Source organism: Macrobrachium nipponense, chromosome 6, assembly GCF_015104395.2.
Source record: "Macrobrachium nipponense isolate FS-2020 chromosome 6, ASM1510439v2, whole genome shotgun sequence".
Taxonomy (NCBI): domain Eukaryota; kingdom Metazoa; phylum Arthropoda; class Malacostraca; order Decapoda; family Palaemonidae; genus Macrobrachium; species Macrobrachium nipponense.
This window is the reverse complement of record NC_061108.1, coordinates 65129986-65142490: the sequence shown is the minus strand read 5'-3', so window position 1 is coordinate 65142490 and position 12505 is coordinate 65129986. Positions and strand designations below refer to the sequence as shown.

The 12505-nt window shown below is 38.1% G+C and overlaps 1 protein-coding gene across 1 annotated transcript; it reads right to left on the bottom strand.

Annotated features, from left to right (window-relative positions):
* Positions 1-8832: 8832 nt before the first annotated feature.
* Positions 8833-10997, bottom strand: LOC135216543 (zinc finger protein 26-like). The gene is made up of 3 exons (XM_064251917.1): positions 10898-10997; positions 9467-9618; positions 8833-8955 (listed from the first exon to the last, which is right to left on the bottom strand). The coding sequence occupies exons 1-3, from the start codon at positions 10995-10997 to the stop codon at positions 8833-8835; spliced, it is 375 nt and encodes a 124-aa protein (XP_064107987.1).
* Positions 10998-12505: the final 1508 nt, after the last annotated feature.

Sequence of the window (12505 nt, the reverse complement as noted above, 5' to 3'; positions counted from 1 at the left end):
GGTGCGGCATGGGGAGGCTGCCAGCTCGGACACGAAAGCAGCCGAAGCATTTAGAAAGACTTTCGATGAGATGATGACCAAGGGAAGGCTACAGTTCTCAGTAAGTTTTCAACTGTGATGAGACTGGCCTTTTTTGGCGAAAAAAATGCCTCATCGGACGTACATCACGGAGGAAGAGAAGAAGATACCCGGGCATAAGCCTATGAAAGACAGGCTTTACGCTCGCACTTTGTTCAGAACGCCAGTGGGGATTGCAACGGTGAAGCCCCACTTGTCTATCATTCCGAGACTCCTCGAGCCTTCAAGGCCCACAAAGTGCTTAAGGAGAAGCTTCCAGTGATGTGAGGGCTAATGCAAAAGCCTGGGTAACGAGGCTTTTGTTCACTGAGTGGGTAAATCTGTGTATCGGCCCGACAGTGAAGAAATTTTTGGAAGAGAAGCTCCTCCCCCTGAAATGTCTGCTGGTGTTGGACAATGCCCTCCCCACCCCTCCTGGCCTCGAGGAAGATATCCTAGCGGAGTATTCCTTCGTTAAGATTCTTTTTCTTCCGCCCAACACCACCCCTCTCCTAGCCCATGGACCAGCAAGTGATAGCGAACTTTAGAAGCTGTACACGAAACATCTTTTCAAGAGATAGTTTCGACATCACTGATACCACAAACCAAATCACCTTGCGTCAATTTTGAAAGGAGCATTTCGACAATCGTCATTTGCATCCGACTCATCGACCAAGCTTGGCAAGAGGTTTCGAGGCGAACCTTGAATTCCTCGTGGAGGAAACTCTGGCCTGATGCCGTATCTGCCCGAGACTTCGAGGGATTTGACGTGGGCGAAGCTGGTGCTGCAGAGTCAGAAACAGTTGACGATCCCGAAACTGTTTCCCAACCAGATCTTGATGAGATCGTTGCACTCGGCAAGTCCATGGGGCTGGTCATCGACAAGAACGACATCAACGACCTTCTCGAGGAGCACCAAGAGGAGCTTACGACGGATGACCTGAAGGAGTTGGAGGCCATGCAACATAACGTCGTTCAAGAGGAGTTCTCTAGCAGCGGCGAGGGGAAGAGAGGAGGACCCTATGACAACGGCAGAAAATTAAGGATGTTCTAGCCCGCTTTTCATAAAGTGCAATCGTTTAAAGAAAAAAAAAAGACACCCCGAAAAGGCTCACACAGGTCGTATGCTTGCGCAGTTCGATGACGTTTGCCTGAGTCGTTTCAGGAACATTGTGAAAAGTAGGCAGAAGCAATCTTCCTTGGATCGTTATTTTTTAAAGAGGCCTTTAGTATTAGCAGGAGTAAGCAAAAAGGAAGAACCAAGTGATAAAAAACAGAAAGTTTGAAAGCAGAAGAACCAAGTGATGAAAAACAGAAAGTTGAAAGCAAAAAGGAAGAACCAAGTGATAAACAGAAAGTTGAAAGCGGTGATGAAGTTGAAATTCTGTAAAAAAAAAAAAAAAAGAAAAAAAAAAAAAACTACGTAAAAGTAAAAAAAGTAAAAAAAAAAAAAAAAAAAAAAAAAAAAAAACAAAAAAAAAGTTAAAAATCAAAAAAAGAAAAAAAAATATTTTAATTTTAGTTTTTTGTAAAGTTAAGTGTTACAGTTTTGTTAATGTGTTTCATAAATTTTAGATTATTGTATCTGCCGTTTGTCCTCCTCCTCCTCTGCCGCCACTTTCGGAGATAGCCTCACTCGAAAGTAAGCTGTTCCCACATTTTACGTACAGTATTTCTTGTATACCATGTACGTACACTAATACACTTTATTTACAAGTTAATTTGCATTTCGTTACTAAGTTAGGAAATTAATGGTCCAAATTGTTGAAGTATTTCATTGTTATAGGTCAATTTAGCTTTATTATGAAATTTACTGGGGGTGTTTTTGGAGGGCTTGGAATGGATTAGCCATTTTACATGTAAAATGTGGTCCAAGATACGAAAACCTCATGATACGAAGGGCGCCTCGGAAACGGATTAATTTCGTATCTCGAGGTACTACTGTATATATTATATATATATATATATATATAATATATATATATATATATATATATAGATATATATATATATATATATATATATTATATATATATATATATATAATATATCTATAATATATATAAAATATATACAGTAGTACCTCGAGATACGAAATTATCCGTTCCGAGGCGCCCTTCGTATCATGAGGTTTTCGTATCTTGGACCACATTTTACATGTAAAATGGCTAATCCGTTCCAAGCCCTCCAAAAACACCCCCAGTAAATTTCATAATAAAGCTAAATTGACCTATAACAATGAAATACTACAACAATTTGGACCATTCAATACCTGAATTAAGAATAAAAATGCAAAACTGTAAATAAAGTGTATATGTGATACATGAAATATTATTACTGTAACGTAAAATGTGGAAGCTTACCTTTCGAGTGAGGCTACGTACATACGTAACTATCAAAGAAAGATTGCTTCTGCCTACTTTTTTCACAATGTTCCGCTGTGTGTCATTTTCGGGGGGGTGTCCTTTTCGGGGGGTCAAAGTCTTCTACGAATGATTGCACTTTATGAAAAAGCGGCTGTTTAATTTCTGCCATTTTTTTTTTTTTTACATATGTACGTACGAACACTTTAAAAAATATACGTACCTACTACATACGTAAACTATCCAAGGAAGAGCTTCTGCCTACTTTTCACAATTTGTCCTGTGTGGGGAGCCTTTGCGGGGGGTGGTCTTCTACAAATGATTGCACTTTATGAAAAGCTGCTTTAATTTCTGCCATTTTTTTTCTTCTTTTTTTGATTTTTAACTTTTTTTTTTTTTTTTTATTTTTTTTTTTTTTTTTTACTTTACGTACGGTGGTTTTTTTTTTTTTTTTTTTTTTTTTACAGAATTTCAACTTTCTTTTTTTGCGCCTCATGACTCTGTTGGCCATAGTGTCCATCAAAAACCCTGTTCAACCAAATGCTCTCTCTGCAACTGATTTTGGGTACTGAATGTTCGGCTGCTGACCTCAACATAAACTGAAGTGCCTTGATTATACGTATACTGATATGCATGTGTAAATGATTGGTCTACACCCTCTGTTCAGCAGGGAGTGGAGATTCTACCAACCTTGCAAAGTTTCCAGTTATCCCATGAGAGAGACCTTGATCACTTATCCCATGTGAGAGATCTTGGTCACTTTTTTTTTTAAATACGTACACATTGACGATCCCGAAAACAATTACTGCGTGCGTACTATAACAATGCTGGTACCGAGTGGCCAAGCCACGCCACCACGTGTACATAGTAGATGCATGATGGGAGGGACGCTGGCCAATAGGAGAGAAGGATTTCATAGGCCCGTGACTAGCATCAGGAACCAATGGGGTAGAGAGCAGGAGGATGGTGGCGAGTCTACTAGTGCTAAGATGGCCCGGCCGCACGGCGCGATTTTCAAATTGTTATCCGGGCGAATCTCGGACTTTCAGAAACCTTTCGTATCTTGAAAACTTTTCGTATGTAGATCCGTTAAATTTTTCGTATTGGCTTTCGTATCTCAAGTTTTTTCATAAGTTGAGCCTTTCGTATCTCGAGTTTACCTGTACCACTGTATATATATATATATATATATATATATATATAATATATATATATATATAATATATATATATATATATAATATATATATATACAGCAGTCCCTGGGTTACGACGGTCTCGGCTTACGACGTTCCGAGGTTACAACGCTTTTCAATTATATCCATCAGACATTATTTCCAGAGTTACGACGCATGTTCCAGGGTTACAACGCATGTTCCAGGGTTACGACGCCTACAACGCTCATCTGGCAGATGAAAGATGACACCAAAAAAGCAAAATAATCAATATTTGAAGGATTTTTGATGAAAAATGCCATAAGAATGCAGTTTACATAGTTTTCAATGCACACAAAGCATTAAACGTAAGGTTTTCTAGGATTTTTGATGATGTTCCGGCTTACGACGCGTCTCAAGAACGGAACCCCCGTCGTAACCCGGGGACTGCCTGTATATTGTTGACAGTTACTATAGGACATTACTATAGAAATAAATAATATACGGAGCACTGGAATGTTGTCATGTGATAGGTGATGGAATGTCTGATGACAGTGTTGGTGTGTTTAGGAAAACTCTGGGAGAGATGAACAATCGTCAGCGATCGCAAATAACGAAGAGGAATTTAGACTTAGAAATCTAGGAATCTCACAAGCCACGAGTGTTGACCCCATTGACCCAGATCTTGTCACAGGACTTCTACGTCACAGGGAGGGGCGAAGCGATGTCCTAGAACAATGAGCGTGTTCATGAATGTCTCTAAAGGGGGGTTATTGAGGGGTAATATAATGTACATAATCCCCAGGTAAAGATGGATTATTCTGGTAGTGTCGTGAGTTGGTGGAACATTTTGCCTGAGAGAGAAGGTGCTAGTTTTTTTTTTTTTTTTTTTTTTTTTTTTTTGCCAGTAAAGGCAGCGGGAGTTTTTTTTTATTTCTTAATTTTATGTGCCTGATTGGACACTGAGGGAATTGTATACTCTGTTGGTTTTATCTGATATTTTTATTATTGAATACTTTCCTTTTGTTTTTTGCACTGTCAGTGTTTTGCCATGTTTCAGAAGTGACTGGGGGATGAGTTCAATCTATACATTTATCTCTTTATGCTATAATTTTTATCCCTTTTATGCACTTATAATGTCCTTATGCTTTATTTTTGCTGAAAGTGACCTTTGTTTTCTTAGATGTCTTTGGTTTAGGTCACGGGGTAAGAGAATTTTTGACAGAATAAAGTACTACTGTATTACAATACTTTATTCATTTTACAAGCAACTCCTGTGTCAATACATCTGAGTGGTTTAGTTTAAACAGAACACAGTACTACCATATTACAATTACTTTATTTATCGTCATTTACAAAGCAAGTCCTGTCTCAATACTTCTGAGTGGTTTAGCTTAGAACAGAATATATCAGTGTTGTATTACAATACTTTAGTCATTTACAAAGCAAGAAGTCCTGTCTCAATATTTCTAAATAGTTAGCTTAAAACAGATTACAGTGCCTAGTGAGCTAATACAAAGCATTACGATCTACTGATGCTTTATCACATTCTTTGTGGAATATTAAAACAGATAACATATAAAAAAGTATAAACAAATAAAACTGCACCTAATTTTCATTGATGTTTAATGAAAAAAAAATCAATCTTCTTATAATTTCTGCTATGCACAACATTTTACGGAAACTTCTCAAGCTTACAATACATAATTAATATAGTGCATATGATAATAATGCTGAATAACACAAGGAAGAAAAATTCATGTCAACCAATGACCAACTAATTCTTAATTTGGAATCATACAAAAAGTACATGGGAACAAGAACAGTGAAGTAGGCACCAGAAAAAAAAAAACATTTATTTTACCTTTGTATAAAGGTTATACAATCATTTCACTTCAAACTCATTTTTGTCAAAATATTCTGGTTCTGCCATGACCTCTGAGAAAGGATTTAGGGATGACCCGAGAATGTGTCAGTAGGTACTATCAGTGTGGCGGTATCTTGACAAAAACGCTAACGCTTCAGAATCTAATACATATCATTACCAACGCCTTTCTATTTACTTTGTGTATGTACAGAGGCCCACAGGTTTTATACGTTTCACATTTCTGCGTTCCACTTTCATTGTGGATTTTTTGAAAACCATTACTCACTTTTCCACGGGGAACTAACACTAACTTGCGGATTTTTTCTGTTGACCATATCCCTAAAACTATTACTAATTTGCTTTTTTGTGTAGAGCAACACTATTTTTTTTTACCAATTACTGTATTTTTTCATATTGTGCATATGACTAAATATGATTTTTATGAACTAATTATTTACAGCATAGTTATAATGTAGTTATGCATCTATTAAGCTAATTTCAGGTTGGGTCCCATACTGAGCATAATAGGTGTCTGATTCTCTCTCTCTCTCTCTCTCTCTCTCTCTCTCTCTCTCTCTCTCTCTCTCTCTCTCTCTGAGGGTAATGCGGTGTAAAGTAAGATGTATCTGAAATAATATTGCCACAAAGAATTTTGATGATAGAGCATATTGTACAATATTTAATATATTCACCAATTATTTTCATTTCATTTTCCAGTAAAAGCAGACAGGAAAATAAAATGAAAATAATTAGCAAATACTTTAAATATTGCATAATATGCTTTATCATAAAAAACTTTTACAGAAATTATAATTTCAAATTCACCTTACATTACCCTTACAAAGAGAGAGAGAGGAGAGAGAGAAGAGAGAGAGAGAGAGAGAGAGAGAGAGAGAGGAGAGAGAGAGAGAGGAGAGAGTTGAGAGAGAGAGAGAGAAGAGAGACAGAGAGAATCATACACCTATATGCGTGTCCACAGCCAGACCTTTGCGTTAGGTTCTAGAACCTATTACCATGTAAATGTGTGGGGAGCACTGTATCATTACAATATTTTTTCCCTCTTTCTCTTTGTTACTTTGTTATAAACCATCAATATTCATCTTATATTTTATTTGCTTTGTTGGTATTTTTTCTTTATCTACTCATATAGTAACTATTATTACCATTGCTTTTATTGTAAAGCAGGTTAAAATGATATATCATATCTAGAGAGAATATTCTATCTTTATTACTTACAAGTTCAAAAACACAAATCTCTCACATTTGAAGGAACAAAGCGAATAAAAATAAGGCAATCTCTTGTCTTTGCAAACATATTCTATAACAGTTTTGACAAAGAAAATAATTTGATACCTAAATTACATAAAAAAGCAATTATATTGTAATTATATAAAAACATACTTCTGATTGTTGACGTTTTATACAAACAAAACTAGTAACTAATATGAATAGACCTAGGGGTTATTTGAGAGCAATCAGACTATTACAATAGGTTTTTATTTTATTTCATTTGTGTTTTTGTTTTTCGTAAGCATCTGTATAATATGTATGCCAAAACCACAACCACTATACAAGACTATACAAAAGATATAGAAAATTCTTATAATGGAAATATGAAATAGACCTTACATAAAATATTTCATAAAAAAACATTTGGGAGTGTTGCCATAATTTACACTTGGAAACCACATGCTGAAATAGGTTTAGGGAGTTGTCATGTCCTTTATTTCCCTTACTGAACATTACAGTGCTGTGATATTGTGTAGTCAGCGCCACTTGAAATTGTGTGGCAGGTACTCTGCAACAGCCAGTGATGCGAATCGATATGGCCTGTTTAACGGATGTCCATAAATTTCCCTGAGGGAAATACAGACATGGCAACCTAGCCGCATCCCTCGTTCCTCCCATTCATCTGAATTTGCATTTGTATGTATATGTATGGTGTTTTTACGTTGCATGGAACCAGTGGTTATTCAGCAATGGGACCAACGGCTTTACGTGACTTCCAAACCACGTCGAGAGTGAATTTCTGTCACCAGAAATACATATCTCTCACTCCTCAATGGAATGGCCGAGAATCGAACGCGACCACCGAGGTGGGACGCAAACACCATACCAACCACGCCACTGAGGAGCTCGAATTTGCATTCAGTACCCTTTCTGCATGTGTCAAGGACAGTCTTGTCAGCATGTCACATCCCACAAACCATAGTGATTGTGTGTGATCGCTCTTCCATTTTTTAGTTTTATGGTACATAGAGTTGTCAACGTCCATACATGACGATATTGTGAGGGTAATTGAGTGCCACAAAGTGGGTCTAAAGACCAAAGAAATTAGCAAGAGGACTGGTGTTCAGCCTTGGACGATCCAGAACCTCATGCGATAGTTTAGGGAGGAGGGTGGTATTGGGGTACCATCTCATAGTCACAAGAGTGGGGTGCCAGAGAAGGTTTCCATTAGGACTTTGAGCTTGATTTGGAGGCAAATGAAGGCTAGTCCAACCCTTACTGCCAAAGATATTAAGAAAAATCCAAACCTCCTCCCAGACGTCTCTGTGAGGACAATTCAGAGAAATCTCCAGGAGAGACTCGGCTACAGAAAAGTGGGCGACCGGTCAAAAGCCACTGATAACAGATGCACAAAAAAGAAGAGAGTGAATTTTACTCTTAAATATAAAGACTGTGATACTGTGAGGTGGCGTAGGGTCTTGTGGTCTGAAAAACAATGAACAAATCTGTCAGTGCAACTGAACATAATCTGATGAATGACTTTAGTTGTTCAGTTTGACACCTGAAAACACTACGTATTCTGGCATTCAGAACCAATGACTGCGATTTGGGGATTACAAGATAAACATATAACATGGTGTGAAATGACATCTATCCTTCATGAGTTCTCACATATGTTTTGAATCTGCAAGAGAAAAATTGTTTTAACTCTGTATGAAAGAATGAACCAAGTGCGATATGTACAGTATATGACTTCTTTCTAGTATGAGTTTTCACACACCTTTTGAGACATGTTGATTCAAAATAGTGTATCATTTGGAATTTATGAGACGTGAATAGCTTTTCTCCAATATGGGCTCTCATACGGTTTTTGAGAGCAGAGGAATACTAAAATTCGTTTTGGCATTCACTAATTTAATTGGCCTCTTGAATATACATTTTCATGAGTAATCTCAAAGTATTTGAAATTTTCTAACATTTTTGACATTAGGACAGGAGAATGTCCTCTGTCTACAATGATTTCCAATTTGTACTTTGAGAATTAGAAAAATTACTTGGACAAAGATCAAATACGCAGCTTCTGTCTAGTATAAATTCTCGTGTGTTTTGAGATAACTTGAACCAGAAAAACTGCTTTGACATACAGAACAAATGAATAGTTTTTATCCTGTATGAGTTCTCAAGTGTCTTTTGAGGTAACTTTGACGAGAAAAACTTCCTTGACATATAGAGCAAGTATATGGTTTTTCTCCTGTATGAGTTCTCATGTGGTCTTTTGAGACTGTCTGATACAGAAAAATTCTTTGACAAACGGAGCAACTGAAGGCTTTCTCCCCCGTATGAGTTCTCATGTGTTTTTTTTAGATGACTATGATGAGAAAAATTTCTTTCGCATATAGAGCAAGTATATGGTTGCTCTCCTGTATGAGTTCTCATGTGCCTTGTGAGATGGCTCGAGTATAAAAAACTTCTTGAACATACAGAGCAAATGAATGGTTTCTCTCCTGTATGAGTTCTCATGTGCCCTGTGAGATGACTTGAGCATATGAAACTTTTTTGACAAATAGTGCAAGTATATGGCTTGTCTCCCGTATGAGTTCTCATGTGTTTTTTGAGATGACTTGAAATAGAAAAACTTCTTTGACATACAGAACAACTGTAAGGTTTCTCTCCTGTATGTGTTCTCATGTGCGATTTCAGGTTGCACATCTGTGAAAATGTCTTTTGGCATTCAGCACAAAGTTATTCGCTTCCCTGCTGCGTCGCTTCTCTTTGAATGTTGTACTTCGGTTCTACCCAAATGTCTATTTTCTTCTGCATACAGATCTTTCCACTCTCTACATCAAAACTTGAATGTTCTTCTTCACTCTTTATATCCTGGCATGTATATTTTACATCAACTTCACAATCAATATATTCTGGCTCCACCTTGACTTCTATGGAAGTATCTACAAATAATGATCCATCAACTGTGATTTTGGTATGTTCATCCTCCAGACTGTCATTTTCTTGTTTGATTAAAGGCAAAACTGAGTTTTTCAGCTTCCTTCTTCAAAGGATGTTGAATGTACAGCTTTGAAACAAAGTCAGTTTTATGTCAATGAATATTCAGCTTCATACAAGAAAAGCTCTCAAAATGAACCAACTATTGCCAAACCTTTTTCATTCATGATATCACAAAATCTACAATATCTCACAGAATGGTAAAAGCTGCTCCCAGGTCTTTTGCAAGTTCAAAATAATCCTAGCTCATTTTCAATAACACTGTATATCAAATATTCTTATACAAAAGAAGACTCCTCACACCACAATGGAATCAATTTGGCACAGACATCAAACACAATTATAAAACAAATTACAGTTCATAGTATCAAATTATTTCTAAATTAACAATTTCTAAATTAACAATGTTATGTGGAGGCAAACAAAATATTCAGCCATTAATGCAAACTTGCATATCTTACATTATAGTAATTTATTGTCAAATATTTTCTGTATCTGATCTTTTTTCTTCAAAATAAAAAATCACATGTCAATATGACGTAAATAACAAAAATTCAGTACAAATCTTCTCAAACGCCCATTGCATTACATCGAGGATCTCTTGAAGTTTTCCTGATTGGGATATCTGAAATAAAATAAAATCAATGTAAAAATGTGCTCTGAACAGCACTGTCCATAACAAAACAATCAGATACTAAAAAAAAGTTTCATGTATCATAATAAGAGAGTTTATTTTAACTCTAAAACATATGTCCCTTAGGAAGACTACAAATTTTCAAAATAATTTTTATTTTTCCTAACATACAAACCTGAAGGTTCTTTGCATGTGGGTTTACTTGCAGTGTGCGCTGGGAGCGGCCGTTTAACTTTAAATAAACAAGGTAGTTAACTACACCAAAGGTAGGGGTGGGAGTCCACCCACCCAGTCAGCCCAGTTATCAGAATGAGGGGTGGTTGAGTGGGCCATAAATAAATGGACTTTTTGTGATAAATCTATTAAAATACTCAGGTGTAAGCATTTTTAGAGGGTTATTTTATGTTTTAACCATCAAAATAGGCAGTTCTAGAGTTTTTAGAGGGGTTTTAAGTATTCAAAGTGTGTGTGTGTGTGTGTGTGTGTGTGTGTGTGTGTGTGTGTGTGTGTGTGTGTGTGTGTGTGTGTGTGTGTGTGTGTGTGGTACCCATGTCCTGCAAATGTGGGGTCCTGGGGTCCACCATGCTTACTCTTGGTAGGTGGAGTATGAACAAATCTCTGAACTGACTGGTAGTTCTGCTTGCCTGGGTCTCTATTCTTAGTCTTGAAGAGCAGAAGAAAGAGTTCCATGCCCCTGATCTGATGAGCATATGGGATGTTCAACTGTCAGACTTGACTTCTGAGCCTTTAAAATGAATGAATTTGTGTCAAACCGATTCAAAAAGGGCTTGGATGGTCGGCATGTGACGGTTCGCCAACCCTCCCTCTGCCCTATGAGAGAGTAAGGGTATAAAAAGGGAAAGGAGGCGGCCCATCACTCACATCAATCTTTTGCAACTGTGCACCTTTGGCAAGATGCTACCTGTCCCTCTAGGGGAGCTGGGTGAGCTACACAACTTGTTAAGCAGCCACAACAGGACTCAAGGAAAAAATATCAAAGGACCAATGGGCAATGTCCCAAAGGGAGGAGGTGAATGTGATCTGTTGCAAGCACACTCCCATCCTTAGTACCTGTGGAACAGACAGGCTCTTCCAGAACGCGAGGGATGTACGCAGCCCCTAACCTTGCTATCTTTGCCTGATACGTGTTCCGTCCACCTTGTCGGTTGGTAAGAGCAGAGGAGGGGAACCTGACCTCTGTCCAATTGGTCAGAGTATGAGAACTGCAAGACCAATGGCCAGACCTCTGGACCAATTCATAAGAGGGAGGCAAGCGTAGCCTCTTATGAATAGCAAACAAGAACTTACAGTCGAAAGCAAGGTGACAAATACACAAGTATATTGGGTTGTCTCATGCTAATGTCCACTTCCCCCCTTTGTTAGGGAAGGGATGGATATATACTTCTATACCCTAATAAAAGGGAATAGAATGAGGTCAGTAATATAACTTACCTGATTTGACCACCCTTCCCAGCATGTGATGACCGCAGCTCTCTGCCCATAAGAAGAGAGAAGAATGAGGGAGAAAGAGAAGCCAGTCACACTTTCGTTTCACACCCATTTGTATGGTTACACAAGGCGAGATGCAACCTTGTCCAGATAGAGGAGCTGGGTAAGCTACACAACTTGTTGAGCAGCCACCACAGGTCCCAAGGAAAAGTATCCAAGGGCCTGTGAGCAATATCCCGAAGGTAGAAGGAGGTGAAGGTGGTCTGGTTGACCAAACCCCTGCCTTCAGTAGTACCTGTGAAACCAACAGGTTCTTGCAGAACGCAAGGGTAAGACCAATACCTCTGACTTCGTGGGCTCTCGTGACCAAAGGTACCAGTATCAAATCAGACCTCCCTCCAGAGGAGTATGCTTTCCTGATCACAAGAAGCCAAAATAAAATAATGTTCTTGGACACCTCTTTCTTGGTCACCCTGGTGCTAACGAAGAGGTGTCGACACTCAGGCCGGAGATGACAAGTTCTCTTCAGATAGCACCGTAGCACTCTAATAGGGCAAAGCAGCATCTCATCTGGGTCATTATCACAAAAGTCCCCTAGGGAGGGGATCATAAAGGACTCGAATCTATTGTCAGGGACCGAAGGATTCTGAGTCTTCACTACGAAATCTGGGACAAAATCGAGTGTAACAGATCCCCATCCCTTTGAGTGTTTGACATTATAAGAGAGACCATGAAGCTCACCTACTCTC